The following is a 16385-nucleotide window of genomic DNA, read 5'->3' on the forward strand; positions in this document are numbered from 1 at the left end:
TCATTGCAACACCTTGAAAAATCTATTTAAAAAATCTCTTTTCTTTCAATTCTGATAGATTTCTGCCCTTATTTCACAGGTATCGATGATATAACCTAACCTAGATTTGTAATAAAGAATTAAATACTTCCCTTAAAAGGTGAGGTTTCGAGGAATAGGTTACAATCTTTCAAGGAGAGAAGCATACCAACGGATCATAAAAGATATAAAAGTTCCTATCAAATGGCATTCTACTCTGCAAGTTCTAGGAATATGGTAAGACATCTTTTCTAAGAACAGCTAAGAAAATTTTTGATACAAATACTGCTAATTTTAGAGTGGAAAAATATCATCATTGTACTTTTTTTCTTGTAGATCACATCGCCTTCTTGAAATGTTGAAAGAATTTTGGCGGGAAATATTGAAACTTGAGAACAAGATATTCTTAAGTAAAAATTAAGTGCACAGAAAATACCGTCTGTACAATATAAAAGTCTGAATAGGAAGAGAATGGCATGCTAAACAAACACAATTTTCTGGCGATAATGCTTGGTATTATTTAACGTTACAAAAGGGCATATAGATGAAGATATTTTTAAATGACATCCGAGAAAGAAGTTTTAAAATTCAAATTGCACTGAATTTAGGAAATAATTGCAATGTGGAAATCATCAAGTGCTGTAAGGGCAAATTATTCTGCGACCAATTTTTATTAGAAGTATCTATCTTTGAAACCCAAAGCAATAAGTTACACAACAGTCTAAAAAATACCCACTGTATGCCTAAATAATAATTAACAGCAAAATGAATAAGACACTTGCATTCAAGTTAAATGTGAAGGCAATCCGTGATTTTAATAGCTTTTTAGACAATATAGTTTTTCCTCAATTCATTTTTGAGCGTAGAGAAGCTATATTCATTGAGGTATCTTATTTAGCTGTACTGAAAAACACATATATCTTTAGTCAAAGCAGTGCAAATGGTTAATAAATACATCTCCAACCAATCGCCTTCATTAGATACTATTCATTACTTACTTATAACCTCCATCTTTGATGATCATCCTGTTATATCATCTGAAATCGTCAAACCAATCGAATAATTCATCCAGAACTTATAACGTGATGCAAAACACAATCCATATCATACATGCTTTTGTTTACTACGCACATGTAACAATATACATTTAATACTAATCAATAAGCATAAAGTACCCAAATTAAGCTAAGGTCACAGTGGGGAGATTTTTTGATCCAAAATACCATTATCAGCTTCAGAATCTGGAAGTAGAGAGTAGCATTATTTTTTAGAAAGGTTCGTAGAGGTCATTAATTATGGATCAGGTGCTGGAATTTTGTTACTTTGTCGATTTTGAGGGAAATGTTGCAGAAGGTGTCTGGAGCAGACGACACTACTGGTTTGTGGAGGAATCTGACCCGATATATGAAAGGTATTGATTATTCTCTTGATGGATGTCATAGTCTCCGGTTTTAGACATGTAAATATGTCATACTATAATGCCTTCAAATGTAGAGCATTCGGGCCTCAAATAATCGTTTGAGATTGCATCAAAACAAGAAACGAAGCGTCAGTGTTGCAAATGTCGAGTTTCAACTTTTAACAAGAGGTTCAAGGGCCTTAACGATCACCTGAGTATAATACAATAACTTAGAGGATCCATTGAAGTATAAAATATACTGATAGATGAAGCTTTGTTGCCCCAAAGCCAGAGAAAAAGGATGATGAGGATCAACAATAATATAAGACTAAGTCTAGTACTCGGTAACAACTCATTAAAAAAAGCTCTACTTGCCCCCATTTATCACTATAACCATACCGACTATTTAGGACGTATGCAACGTACCTTACCTGCTGATAATTTTTTCAAAATATTCTTAATTTAAGATTATAGTGTCATCAGATGTTCGTAGACAAAAAAAATCAGTATGCATTTTCAGAGGGGTTTTGAAAAGATGTCAATTGATGAAAATTCTTGTATAATTCAAATAAAAATATTAAAAAATTACTAAACAAATATTTTAGATGTTTTGTTTATCCAAACTTGTTTAAGAAGAAGTGTACAACAGCATATATAGACATTAAAATGTAGCACACAGTTCCTATTCCTATTAGTATTGGAACTCTTCAACTCCAGGGAAAAAGACAATAAAGTTCAAACTACGTTGCGTATATCCTTAACATAATAATAGTGCTTCTGTACTATTTCAAACCCATATAATAACCTCTCACATTGGTCTCTCTTGGTCTTTGAAAAGCATTTATTAAGATAAGTTATTTTTATCTTATCTTTATTTATCTATTATTTACATATCTACCTGATCTGTAAAACTCTGAAATGCTTTTTTGTATGATACAACAAAAATTCTTGCATAAGGGTGAATTAAAAAAAAATGACCAAACGCATATTTATCAACCCACACTAAAAATACAGGCAATGAAAATAGATTTCTATGTCTCAGCATATGTCTTTAGATAGTGTCTAAATACCTGCCAAATATCTCGTTGATATCTCAATTAACAAAAAAGCTATGCCCAAAAATGATGCTAAAAATGTCAAGAGTGCAACACCTTTTTGTGACATTTTGAAATTTCAATATTTTTTGGAGATTTGTGAAATAAATAATAATGCTTTATGTTGAAAATAATGAATTTCCTGATAATATTCAAAGTATTGAGCTTTAAATGTGGACTATAGTAACTTTTGTTTAATCATGTGGTCATGGCTGATGTTTAAAAAAATGTTAAACCATGTCAGGAGTGCAACAGAAAAAATGTAGTGTTACCAAAAAAAAAACCAACAAAAAAAACATCAATTCTAAAATTCTGAAAGAAAATTAAGACAAAAAAGGATTTTCAAAGTGTGAAACAATAACTGATATACATTTTAAAACCAAAAAATGTTATATAAATCACAGGCAGCATTAATGAGAGTCAAGTATATGTGCATACCCAATAATGTCAGGAGTGCAACATTTGATGTTTTGCTCCCAAGCATGAAAAAACTATTATTATTATATGATTTTCTGATTTTTATTTTGGAAAATAAAGAAACAAAGAACATTTTTACCAAACAGATTTATCAATTACAGGATCCGTCTGTGCTTCAGATCTATTTTTCTATGGTCAGGAGTGCAACACATTTTTTTAAAGATTCAAGTTGTGTGACGAAAACACTTCTATTCATGCTTAGAAGTATTCATTAATTAATAATGATCTTTTTGTATAATGTAATACTAAATTATGGACAGTTTCATTATTAATATCCTTCCTATTTCAATTTTATCAATTTAGATGTGTTTTTATACTTTTTGTGATTTTTTTTAATGAATGTTAAAATAAACACCCTAAAAAATTGTCATAAAATTCAAGTAATACCTCCTCAACTTCACTGAAACAACAGAACAAGTTCTTATGTAGTTTTCATTTCACAATTCTACTTTAAAGGCCCCAATGCTTTTGGTCAGGAGTGCAACATATATGTAAGAATTATAAATCATCCAATAAGAATAAAAATAAGAAAAATGATGAGTAGAATTTTTCTGGTGGGTTACTGTGCTTGTCCTCTAAAGGAAAATATGCTATAAAATATATTTTATCTTCTAAATATACATTTAAACTAGTTTTGTTTTTTGCATAAATAGGGAATAATTCCAGATAAAATGTGAATTTTAAATACATTCATCTGTTTTAATTATGAAGTATTGGACTATAAATATTGCACAATTTCATCACCACTTGATGTTACCAACTCTTCATGAATTTTTGTGTTCTGTGGTTTTAATTTTAAATTTTACTGCAGTCAGGAGTGCAACAAAATTGTTTCATGATTACCAATGCTTTTTAACTATCTTTACTAAAAAATAAGTTGAAAAAAAATGTTTGATACTATTTGATGTTCAAAACACTATGTCTATCAACAAATTACAGAAATTTTACAGTCAATTCAGGGAATAGTTTTCATCATTTCACGTATATTTTTAAATACAATTTATGTATTCTACACTTTGTAAATAATCATGTTTTAAGGTCTTCAAAATATGAAAAACCTGCCGCAAACGATGAAAAAATATCAAAACGACAAATTGATTTAAAAGTAAGAATGGGTTATTGTGTGTTATAATTTTTAAAACAATGTTAAATAAAATACATATCAGATGTCAGGAGTGCAACACAATAATGTAACATAGGGTCACTTCAAAAATCGAGTATTTTTTGTAAGAGAACTTATATATAATATATATAAAAATTCTTTTTTGGCTTAGATTTAAAGAATTGACTTGAACGGACAAAAAAGTGAATTTTGGGGAATTTTATTGCTTCATATTTTTTTCATATCAAAACTTTTCAAACCAGAAAAAAATAATGTAAAATAATCAAAAAGCCAATTTTTTGTCACATATACAAGAGAAGATACTCCATCAAGGTCTAGATTTAATCATTTATACCCTATTACCATTTTGAAGCATAAAAAACTATAATTTCTTGTGATTATGTATTCTAGAAAGTCTTTTAAGGTGTAATGATATTTTCTTTTTTTTCAAAAGAAATTTTACTAATAAAAATTCTGAAACTTTTTAATTCAATTGTATATTCTATTGTAACTTCGGGATTTTAAACTAGAATGCATGTGCAATGTGATGATATAAGTGAAAAATACATTATAAGTAGTTGAATTTTTCCAAAAAATTTCAGTTTGGTGGTCATTTTTTTAATTCACCCAAAATCTCTTTTTCTATCAATCTTTCATATGCATTATTTACGGTGATTAATTATCAAAGGTGAAAGGCAAAGGGGAATAAATTCTTTCAGTAGAATACAAATTAATAGAGCCCTTGCCAGCATCAGAATACTTTCCCTAAGGTCCAGAATTTCAAAAATCTGGTAAAAATACCCTTGCTTTTTAAAACATTTACTCTGTTTGCCTCCGAGATGCCCAAGAGTAGGGAAGTTTTTCAAAGAAATAATTCATTTTCAGTGTGGATTCAATACAGCCCTACCCTAACGGTAGAACCTATGACCAAGGGTCATGAAATTTACAAATTTGGAAGAGACATTCTCGCTCATCATAACTATGCATTTGGTTCAAGATTTTTAAAAAATAAAAAAATAACACATTTTACTATGTTATCGGTAGACACCCCCCTCCCCCAACACCAGAAGCCATGTCCCTGGGACCACAAGTTTGAAAAATTTTGTAAGAAGCACCCTTGCTCATCATATCTATGCACTTTATTTATCTACTAATACAAAGGAGCTGAAAAGATTATTGAAAAGAATTGATGCATTTTTACTATACTATCAATAGAGCCCCATCCTAACACCAGAACATCTGACCCAGGGGCCATGACAGTCACAATTTTGGAAGAGGCACCCTTGTTCATCATAACCATGCACTTAGTTTGTTTACATAATACCCAGGAGCAGAAAAGAATTGAATAAATGAATTTTCACTGTATAATCAATAGAGCCCCGCCCTAACACCAGAGCCCCTGACCAAAGGGCCATGAAATTCACAATTTCGGAAGAAGCGTCCTTGCTCATTATAACCATGCACTTAGTTTGTTTACATAATACCCAGGAGAAGAGAAGATTTTAACAGAATTAATGCATTTTCACTACATAATCAATTGAGTCGCGCCCTAACACCAGAACCCCTGACCTTGTGGCCCTGAAATTCACAATTTTAGTAGAGGGCTCAATGCTTATTATAATAATGCCAAAAGTTTGCTTGTCTGATGTCCAGGAGTAAAGAAGAAGCTTTTTAATTTTGATGGTTTTAGCCCCACCCCTCAGGCGCCAGGGGGACAGGGACCATGAAATTCACAATTTTTGTTCCCCTTCACCCAAAGATCCTATACCGGTATGTTAGAATTGGTTGAAATTGGTTCAGCGGTTTCAGACAAGAAGCTGAAAATGTTCAAATGTTAACGCACGACGAACGGCGACAGACAAAAACGGACAGCAATAGGTTGCCTGAGTGACTCAGGTGACCTAAAAATAAAGAATTCCAATATACAAATGTCAGATACTGGTTTAAATGCAACATAATAGATAACGTCGTAATCAAAGTGAATTTATAGCTACCGAACATTCGAGTTGATATTTGCAAATTACAGTCTATTCACAGTGAATTTGGATCGCACTTAAAGTGTGAAATGGTTAGGGGATTTCAAGTGAATCTAGGGTCCACTATTTTCCAGAAATTAAATGATTTCAATGCATCCAAATAAGAAATGACCGTAGATGTCATGAATTCAGAAAAAAGGTTTTCTAATATACTCAATTTATAGTCTTAAAAACTACAATACAATGAAGATCAGAAGCTCATTTTTTTAATTGTGGTATTATTATTTTTAAAACAATCGATACTCAAATGCATATTCTTCATTCTGTAAACGATACTGCACTCTGCTATATCACTCTCGGATACTATCATTCAAAAATAATATACTTTTAAAAGATTTTGCTTCAAACTCAATTTAAACAAATTTAAAAATCGGTCAATGAAGGGATAAAATATCTTGAAATATAGATACTTTGAAAGCGATCTGGCCAAAATATACTTTGTCAACTGTTACAAGGTATGTAGCTCGAGTAGTATGATTACATATTCAGTTTTTATATATATATAAATTAAAAAAAGTACAACTTCAACATGTAACTTTGTAGGTTTCCTCGGTCCTTTAGATTTACTTATTGCTATCGTTTTTCTTCTGAACGAACAGGCCCTTTGCATAATTATAATGGAAATTAGCGTTTTTTCATAAATTTAAAATTCAAGACCTTTGAGATCAAGTTGAACATACTTAATACATGATTAAAAATGATTTATACAATTTTTGAAAATATTAGTGTCTGTACCAATACCAGTAAATACAGCATCTATACCTTTGCTCAGAGTTCTATTCAAAATAATATGGCGATCAAATAACTACATCCCCTGGTGCTAAAAAACTTGTCTTCATTCACATCATTACAGCAACATTAATGCAGCTATATACGGTTATTAAGAAAGATAAAGGATATTCGAAGGTTGATCCAAAAGTAACAACTGTTATAAAATCTTTAATAATGGAAAGTTATCAGCAATTTTTAATATACTTATATCTCTATCTATTTTAACTTTTGTATTAAAATTTCATTCAGTTATATGCCATACTTTTTTTAAATATTAAAACAGTGTTAGGACTCCTCTATCGCCGCACGGCAAGAATGTTACCAACGTTGTTGTGACGTTTCTCTCTAGCAATCATTTTCATTTCATCAATAAATCTATTGAATCTCTTATATATGCGTTTTATTATATGTACACTCCGAACTTGTGCTAGAGCGTCTAGATTTAAGCTATTTCATAAAAAATATTTTAATTTCTACATTGCAAATTCATTTCGCTGTGCATACACATAGGCGTTGGAAGCAAATTAAAAGTGGGGTGGCTAATTGAAAGTGGGGGGGGGGGGGGGGGCTAAACCAACGAAAAAAGGTAAGCCCCAATTTTCAATGCCTATATTATGTATATCTTTGCAAAAAAGTGGGGGGGGGGGGCTAAGCCCCCCCCCCTAGCCCCCCCGGTTCCGACGCCTATGATACATGTAGATCTAGCTTAATTAGCGTCGGATTTAAGAGGAAGTAACGTGAAACACTCATCCTCCCCGCACTATCTTCTTCCTAACATATGCCCATCATTGGACTTCCATTTACATTGGTACGTTATGCAACTTTTGTATTTCTATAATAATACATGTATTTTCCTTATTAGTAGCAAATGTTTCGGATGTCGTTAGGTCAGATTATATCAAGTTTCAAATTTTAACTGAGAAGAAGAAAATGAGTGGACGATCAGTCAACATTTATCGTCGCTCGATCACTTCTGAATCTGATGATACATAAGACCTTGGCAATAGGAATGAATTTAGAAATAACATTTTGACAAGTTCAAATAACTTTAATACTACAACTCAAAACAAGACGCTTTATAACAAAATGGCAGTAAAGATTATCAAGATGAAGCACATGAGTGGTCAAAAAGAAATGCGGTTGAACTGTAAATGAGTTCCGAAAAATAACGTCAAAACGACGTCGGTAACATTTTTGCCGTGCGGCGAAAGAAAAACCCACATTGTCTTTATCTTAATATTTTAAAAAGTATTCATATAACTGAATGAAATTTTATGACAAAATTCAAAATAAATAGAGGTATTAGAATGTAAAATTCTGTTGATAACATTCGATTATTGGAGATTTTATAGCAGTTGTGACATAACCTTTAAATCAACCTTCGTATGTGTGATTGCACCCGAACAAGATCTTTATGATGTAACAAAATTGGTTTGTGGAGATATGACCAACAAAAATGAGTCCGTTACTGTTCCATATTCGTGTATATAGTCTGTACTTTAAATGCAGATGATACGCTGACCCATATTTAACACAAAATGATAGAATCGGATTATATTTCATTACAAATCCAAGCCAATTATGGGTAATTAGGCGGAAACTTGATAATTAATAAAATTCTATTTATATGACAACTAGCTCATAACCTTGGGTGTTGACTATCAATTCAACTGATAAAGGAGGACATTTAAAAAATTACAGGTCATAAATGTTTCATGCAGATACGTGGGGAAAATAGTCCATAATTACTCTGATGACCCCCAGTTTTGTTATCAATGTAATGAGACCTTCTAAATATGTCCCCAATAAAAATCTTACTATGCAATGCATCGACCATGTGCCAGTGACGTCACACTGATGATACAGCAATTTAGTTAAACTGAAAATGGTTCCAAAATATTCGATAGGAAAATAATCATAACCCCTCTTAATTCCAATTATATAAATCATATCATCAAGCTTTACAAATAATTCCTTGCTTCCTTTTTTTCTTACATAAAAAAATGCCAAACAAATACAAAAATTGCAAAACAAATATATTAAAAATATTGAAATCGTGAGCAATTCGCAAATTTACTTACAGAATCCATGATTTGTATAACTGGCCAACATGTTCCCTGGTATTTATACAGTTTCAAACGCAAGAAATAACGTGTATGTTATGAAAATGTAATATCAAGCTTTTATGAGAAGGTATTCGGCGCCAGAATCAATGTAATATTTTTTTCATATCTTACGATATTGTAAATATTTCCCTTTGGAACTCTGCATTTCATCTATTCTTATCAAATTCCTTTTTTTTTTTTTTTTTTTTACATTTATGATAGTTTTACACTTACTAACATTCTGTGAATTATTCCAGCATGATTAACAGGCAATAAATACACATGCACGAGAGTAAAAATGGAATTTTATTAAGATTAGATGAAATTCAGAGTTCCAAGGGGGATTTTTCACTCATATGGAGACGCCACCACTTGCCGGTGAAGGGTTGAACATTTTGATCTATACTCGGCACTCAGGGCCATTGAGCAGTGAGGGATCTTTTTCGTGCCAACAGGACCTCGATTTATACGTTCTTTTCCGAAGGACCGGTCTCCACGTCCCACAGTGGATTCGAACCCGCGACGCAAGGATCACTTCCATACTCCGCGACTCTAGAGCAGACACTCTAACAACTGCGCCACGAGGGCGACTGCACTAATGGTATTGAGCGTTTTACTCCATGTGGTGGTCGGGATAAAAACCTCACAGACTCGATCTCTGTGAGACTCACAGAGTCTCTGAGGGGGACCTTGTCAAATTTTCTAGAGATGTCAAGTAGAACTATATCTACGTGGGTTGATCCAAAAGTAATATCACACACTGCTTTAAATTTTTTAACAATCGAATGGTATCAACAAATTCAGATATATGTAGTACTTTTTAAAATATTAAAATAAACGCAACGTCGGGTCTCGTCAATCGCCGCACGGCAAAGATGTTCTCGGCGTCGTTATGAAGTTTCTCTTCGGCACTCATTTTAAGTTCAACTGCAACTGAGATCTACGCTAAAAGAATGAATTTTAAAAATAACATTTAGACAATGTTCAAATAATTTCAATACAACTCAAAACAAAACAATTTATAACAAAATAAGTGCCGAAAAATAACGTCAAAGGACGTCGGTAACATTCTTGTGTGGAAAATCATCAAATTCTGAGAACCATCATATATCTGACCTACATGCCTATTTTGCATGATTTTACACAGACCTGTACTTAATATATTTAAAAAAAAGTACTGCATAAAAATTAAAATAGATAGGGGAATTGGTATGCAATTTTTTGTTGTTGTGACATTATTTTTGGAACAGCTCTCGTGCCCGTCTTCACACGCTCAAAGTGCGAGCTATGGTGTCTATGGTGATGGCCCGTTGGGTCTCGCAGGAGCGTTCTGATCTGAAGCTATGTTGACAGTCATTGAGTATAGTAAGGCGGTTGAAATGATCCGCTATCTAGCTATGGATTATATATTCTTATATCTTTTAAATATCTTTAATATCTTTCAAAAGATTGATGTTAAGAAAGCTGGAAGGTAATTCGAGGCCTGGAGTTTGTCACCATTCTTGAAAAAATGGGACGATTGAGGCTGACTGCCAGTCGTCTGGTATCTAAGAAAAGCTGCAATATCTTGCTTACAGTTGGTGCTTTGTGGTCTACATACGCTTGTAAAACTCTTGCCGTGTAAACCGTCTGGACCCGTAGCCTTATGGAGGTTGATATTCCCCAGAGCTTCTGGACTCCAGTAATACTGACAGAATCGGGGCTATATCAGGGAATGGGCTGTGGCCTTTGTCAGGAATATTTGTTTTGTCCTTCCATGTATACACTAAGTGGAATTGCTGATTCAGTATCTCTGCCTTTGATTCTGTGTCATTGTAGAGGAGTCAATTGGACTTTCAAAGGGGAGAAACTCCTTGAGCGTCCTAGCGTTTGTTCTTTATGTAAGACCAGAAACACCTGCTGTTTTCTGTAGCTCCCTACATACCGTTTCATCTATGTATACATCATGGGTTTTCCTTAATTCGCGTTGGGCCTTTGCCATGGTCGGAAAAGGTATGGGGACACCAGTTCACTTTAACAATGAAGATTATAAATATTTAAAATTATTAAATTTAACTAAAAAATATTAAATATATGATTTCAGTTAGGCGTAATCCTCATGAGAAACCGTGGCAACTGTTTACCTTGTGAAGCCATGGTCTCGTCGATAGGCTTGGTCATATGTTTATAAAAATACCGAATATCTTTCAAAGTTTAGTTTGAAAATTATTAAGATACGCGTCGCCCGCGTGGCGCACTGGTTAGAGCGTCTGCTCTAGAGTCGTGGAATAAGGAGTTGATCCTTACGTCGCGGGTTCGAATCCCACTGTGGGACGTGGAGACCGGTCCTTCGTATGAGACCGTTTAAACCGAGGTCCCGTGTCGCAGTAGGTGCTGGCACGAAAAAGATCCCTCACTGCTCAATGGCCGTAAGCGCCGAGTATAGGACAAAATTTGCAGCTTTCCACCGGCAAGTGGTGGCGTCTCCATATGAGTGAAAAATTCTCGAGAGGGACGTTAAACAACATGCAAACAAAAAACTAAGATACGCCTACAGGGAAAAAAAGGAAAAACACTGTTATTTAAATTCTACGCAGCTGACATAAAATATCAAGTTTACAAAACGCCGTTGTTTACATGTTTAAAAGGTAATTAAATGACTCTATAAACCTGCATGACATGTATATTTTAAAATTATATTTGATTTAATAAAGCAAAAACATTGCTTTGTGTCATATATTATATATTGAAACGCACTGATGAAAGTACTATCATTACATGGAGATATTATTGCGCCTTGTGATTAGACCATCTAATGACGTATGACTTTTGGAAAACTACAGAGATGAAGTTATTTGCTCTCTGCATGTTTATATTACAGAGAGATACCATAAATGTATATACTATGTATTATATTTACATTTGCTGTCTTTTAACTAAACCAACTATGAAATTCATTTGAATGGCATTTTTGTGTATATATACATGGAGAAACTCGCGCTAAAATGACGTCACCATGCGGCTTCATTGACGTTGTTGAAAATAAAACGATACAGGGCAGCGATAAGTTCAAACCTTAGTCTATTTTTGCTGCTCTTAAACTTGTAATATGTCAATATAAGGTTTTTTTTAAATTAAGTTTTGTGTGAGCTATTGTTGTATAAACCACACAGACTTGCACATAGGCATATTTTTCATGATGCTCTAGCGCGCTTCATGAAATATGCCTACGTGAAAAGTCTGTGTGATTTACACACCAATAAATCACATAAATTTAAAATACATGTATTTATCCATCGAGTTGAGTGTGTTTAATCTTCGAGTCACTTCGGGCCCTGATGGGGATTCCGACACGTTAGTGAAAAAAAAAGGATTCCAGAAAAAGTACAATACTCGTGAGAAACTTATCTAATGCTTATTCGAACCCCTGGCTCTCAAAGAAACTTACTAATTAGACGAATGCAGAAGTTTCCATCTTCAATGAAATTCTGCACATGATGTTAATACAGCACCGTTTTCAGGTGTATCTTTAACATGTTTGATACAAATCTATATCTTCTGTCATGTGGTAAATTTTGAATTTACCGGGTGGCAGTAAATACAAAATTTACGACATGACACAGTTGTCATGTTGTAAATTTTGTATTTACTGCCACCCGGTAAATTCAAAATTTACAACATGACATTTCAGTCTAGCAATTATGTTTCTTCCATTTTGACTATCAGTACTGCACAACATTCAGTTATAACAACATGATGCACATCTACAGTAGGGAAATAAATGATAGGATATAGATCGTAATTAGACGCATACTTACTGGAGGAAGGTTCCAAAATAGTGGACATTGCGCAATCATTTTCCTTCAATGTCTGGCGCAGTTCCTCGTCTACCTGCGAAAGCAACATAAATTTTTACATTATAACCGCCATGACACATCGAAAAACGTCTACCTTTTTATGAAATTGTACCTAGGTATCATTGCCCTTCGTTTCATCAGACTTGCTCAGCCATGAACAAGAAATTATAGTGTTCTATTTTGTTACTTCTAACCGCTGTTGTGCACTGACTGAGGTACACGTCAATGTGCTATAGCTGTTTACAAGATCTGAATAGGAGACAAAGATGTATATCGTATAAAATAACTACCTTAATGAACAAAAGAGCCTTTTAATCAAATACCCTATAACCATACCTTGAGCACTTGTCAGAGGCGGATCATGAAATTCTGGTGAATCATAGAGCATTTATCTCTGTTTCATTGCTACGTTTTACAAAATAAACAACTAAGTTACACATCATTTCTCTTATTCTTCATGAATTGTCGTTAAGCAATTGTATACCAATACCAGGTATATTTATATACACAGTAACTGTTATACAAGAAACATTGCGTCCATTAGACTCTGTATCGCAGTTTTGCATTACCGGAAATTCTTATGAATATCGAAATATTTATACACAATTAACAAAAACTTTATGTTAATTTCCGAAACAATGTATAGCATTTCCGAAGTTTATAATTCTATTTTTTTCTCTCTCTCTCTTTAATCCTTCTTTGTTGCCTCTCGTTACGGGGAGATGAAATAAGATTTTGAGCAGGGCAGTTTTAATGAATTTAATTTATACAGTAATCTGCACTTTTTTAATTAAAAGATAGATATTTTAAAGTCAATTTAAAACTGTAATAAAGCATTGATAATCTTTAACATGAAAATTCATTAATCAGTTGCTTCAAAGAATAAGTACTTGTAGTGCAAAGTGGAATATAATGCTGAAAACGTCTCCGACATATAGTCACTGTATTTATGGAAACAGTAGCAAACTTCTGCCTCACCTGTGAGCCTCAACTGATATCTAAATTTGAATGTCTGATATTATTTCGGAAACGAAAGAAAATTAAATTCGGTAATGATAACCGATTCGTTTTCAATATGGCCTAATTACACAATTTGGCTGATGTAATGAGTAAGCACTGGCCATTTCTTCAAAGTGTTATCCCTTCCTAGATCAAGGATAGATACCAAAGAAAGTCATTCCTATGTGTCTCCCATAAGCAACACAAAAGCATAAAGTTGTTCAAACTGTTATTCAATTTGTTATTCTTGATCAAGAATTATTAATACCCCGAGAAACTAATAAAAAGAATAAAATAGGTGTTAGAAAAATGAACATTGCATCCATTGCAACGAAGGTGCCTTAAAAATGACGAGTTCGCATGATTTCCCTCATTTCAGACGAGCAAACTTAAAATCCCATGGGTTAAAATACACAGGATTTTGTGAAAAACCAGCTGCTCCATTATTGAGGGTATCACAAAACACAATGCTAAACAGATAAAAATCACCGCAAGCCTTATCGATTTTACAGACACAACGGGCTCTTAGCAGGGTAAAAGGTTTTAAAGTGAAGAAGACGCGTCACGAAAAAGAAAACAATGATGAGGGCAAGGTAAATTAGACTGACAGAAAGTCATGAGATTTTATAACTGAATGGAGACCATCATCATTAAAAAGCCCACAATATGAGGTTGCATCGGCAGTAGAATATATAGAGGATATTCAATGTTTTGTTGTTGGATATGGAATTCATTTCATGAGTGGGACAGGGTGTTTTTTTTTTTTGTTTTTTTTTTATATATATTTTCACGAGTGCGAACCACGAGTGAAAATATCAAAAAAATCCTGTCTTACGAGTGAAATAAATTCTATATCCAACTACAAATTAAATATATGGAGATAACGAAAGTGTATTCAAGCTCAAAGTCCATTCAAACAATACAAATCAGGAGCATAGCAAACACGGACCTCTAAAACATCAGAGGTAGAATAAGGTGCCAAGGATGAGTGAGCATCCCCTGCCGATCGGTCACACCCGCCGTGTGCACCTTGTCATGATCGGGAAATAACGGAAAAATCCATTGACAATTCAGTGGATAAATAATGGCCTAACAATTAGTATGAAAAACGCCAGTCAGCATTTGATTTAATGATAGATGTATTTGCTGACAAGGTTATTGTATCGACCATAGAACTTACGAAATGATGACTTTAAACGAGACTGTTGATATTCTTGTTTCATCAACTTGTTTATCAATAACTTACCTCGTTTTAGAAATTGTTCATACATACAGCATGCTCTTGCATATCGAATCAACTGAAAGATATAAACCTCATATGACATTGAATTTCGGTTTATTACATTTTCTTTGATTTCTCTTTGCATCTGTGTTTTCTAAACACAGAGTCATAGGCTGTGACGTCATAATTGAGCGGTTGAGACGTCATAACATTGTAACATTAATTTTAGCAATATATTTGGGAGGAAATTTACAGTTTTAGTCTCTGTCAAAATGGTTTAGTTATTATACCTTTCTTACGACAGGCCAGAAATCATTTCTACTTACTTTGATATCTTTTCACACTGTGATAGAATATCATTTTAGTATCCTTTCACACTGTGAAAGAATATCTCTTTTTATTCAACAAATAAATCACAGAATTCACTTGACATGTAATAAAGCCTACTTTTAAATAAAACTTAAAATTCATTTATAAAATTAGAAACTAGTGAAAACACCTCGTCCTTTAAAATCCGGAAAGAGCAACATAATTCACTATCGCACCATTGCACATCAACCATTGGGTACATGGCGCGATGACACGATGGAACATACGATGACGCGATGGTTCGATGACGATGATGCGATAATACAATAGCTAACATCGCCTCACCGTCATCGTACCATTGCCAACTTATCATAGTCGTCTCGCTATCGCACCATAACGCCATTCATCGCATTATCGCACCATCGACCAAAGCCTCGATTGTTTGCAAAAGTGAACTACTTGGCCCTGTCGTATTCCATACATCCTCAAGATATGAAATTTGGACATTACAGTCTCAGTAAGTTACAAGCATATGCAATTAAACATATATTTACAGGTGTGTATTTCAGAAATGGAGAATGTAATATTTTAAATCGATTAATTGAAAGGTTCTTACAGAATTCAAGCATTTAATTCACTGGACTCAGTAACTCAATAAAGAATTTTTGATTTGTTGTGTACATCGAGTATTGAAATATACGTTAGAACGCATGACCCCTTTCGACGAGTGAGATCCTTAGAGACCAGCGAGTAGAGTTTAATCAATACTCATAGTGTACAATCGATTAATAATATTTTCTATTTTACACAGATACATACGTCGTAGTAACGCCACATAAGAACAGAGTTTATTCTTTTTTTTCACCTTAAGGCAGTGAATGCAGATTGAAGCTCCCCAGATTGAGGGAGGCGTGACTACCTTTTAAAAATCAATTTTCATAAGAAAAATAAACAGCGACAATATGAATATAAATTATCCAGTCAATTTGTTTAAAGATATAATTGCATAAATGATAC

The 16385-nt window shown here is 33.4% G+C and overlaps 1 protein-coding gene across 2 annotated transcripts in view; it reads right to left on the bottom strand.

Annotated features, from left to right (window-relative positions):
• Nucleotides 1–16385, bottom strand: part of LOC133191769 (ankyrin repeat and death domain-containing protein 1A-like) — a 35657-nt gene that overhangs the window by 18901 nt on the left and 371 nt on the right. Inside the window, exon 2 of one of the 2 annotated variants that reach the window (XM_061327504.1) lies at nucleotides 12800–12872. In XM_061327504.1, coding sequence (XP_061183488.1) covers nucleotides 12800–12872 — 73 coding nt within the window. Of the gene's footprint in view, nucleotides 1–1016; nucleotides 1146–12799; nucleotides 12873–16385 lie in introns of those variants that run through there. The other variant, XM_061327505.1, reaches the window with a different exon arrangement.

This window comes from Saccostrea echinata, unplaced genomic scaffold (genome assembly GCF_033153115.1).
Source record: "Saccostrea echinata isolate AGI-Se365-2 ecotype Australia unplaced genomic scaffold, CSIRO_AGI_Sech_v1 ptg000024l, whole genome shotgun sequence".
Classification (NCBI taxonomy): domain Eukaryota; kingdom Metazoa; phylum Mollusca; class Bivalvia; order Ostreida; family Ostreidae; genus Saccostrea; species Saccostrea echinata.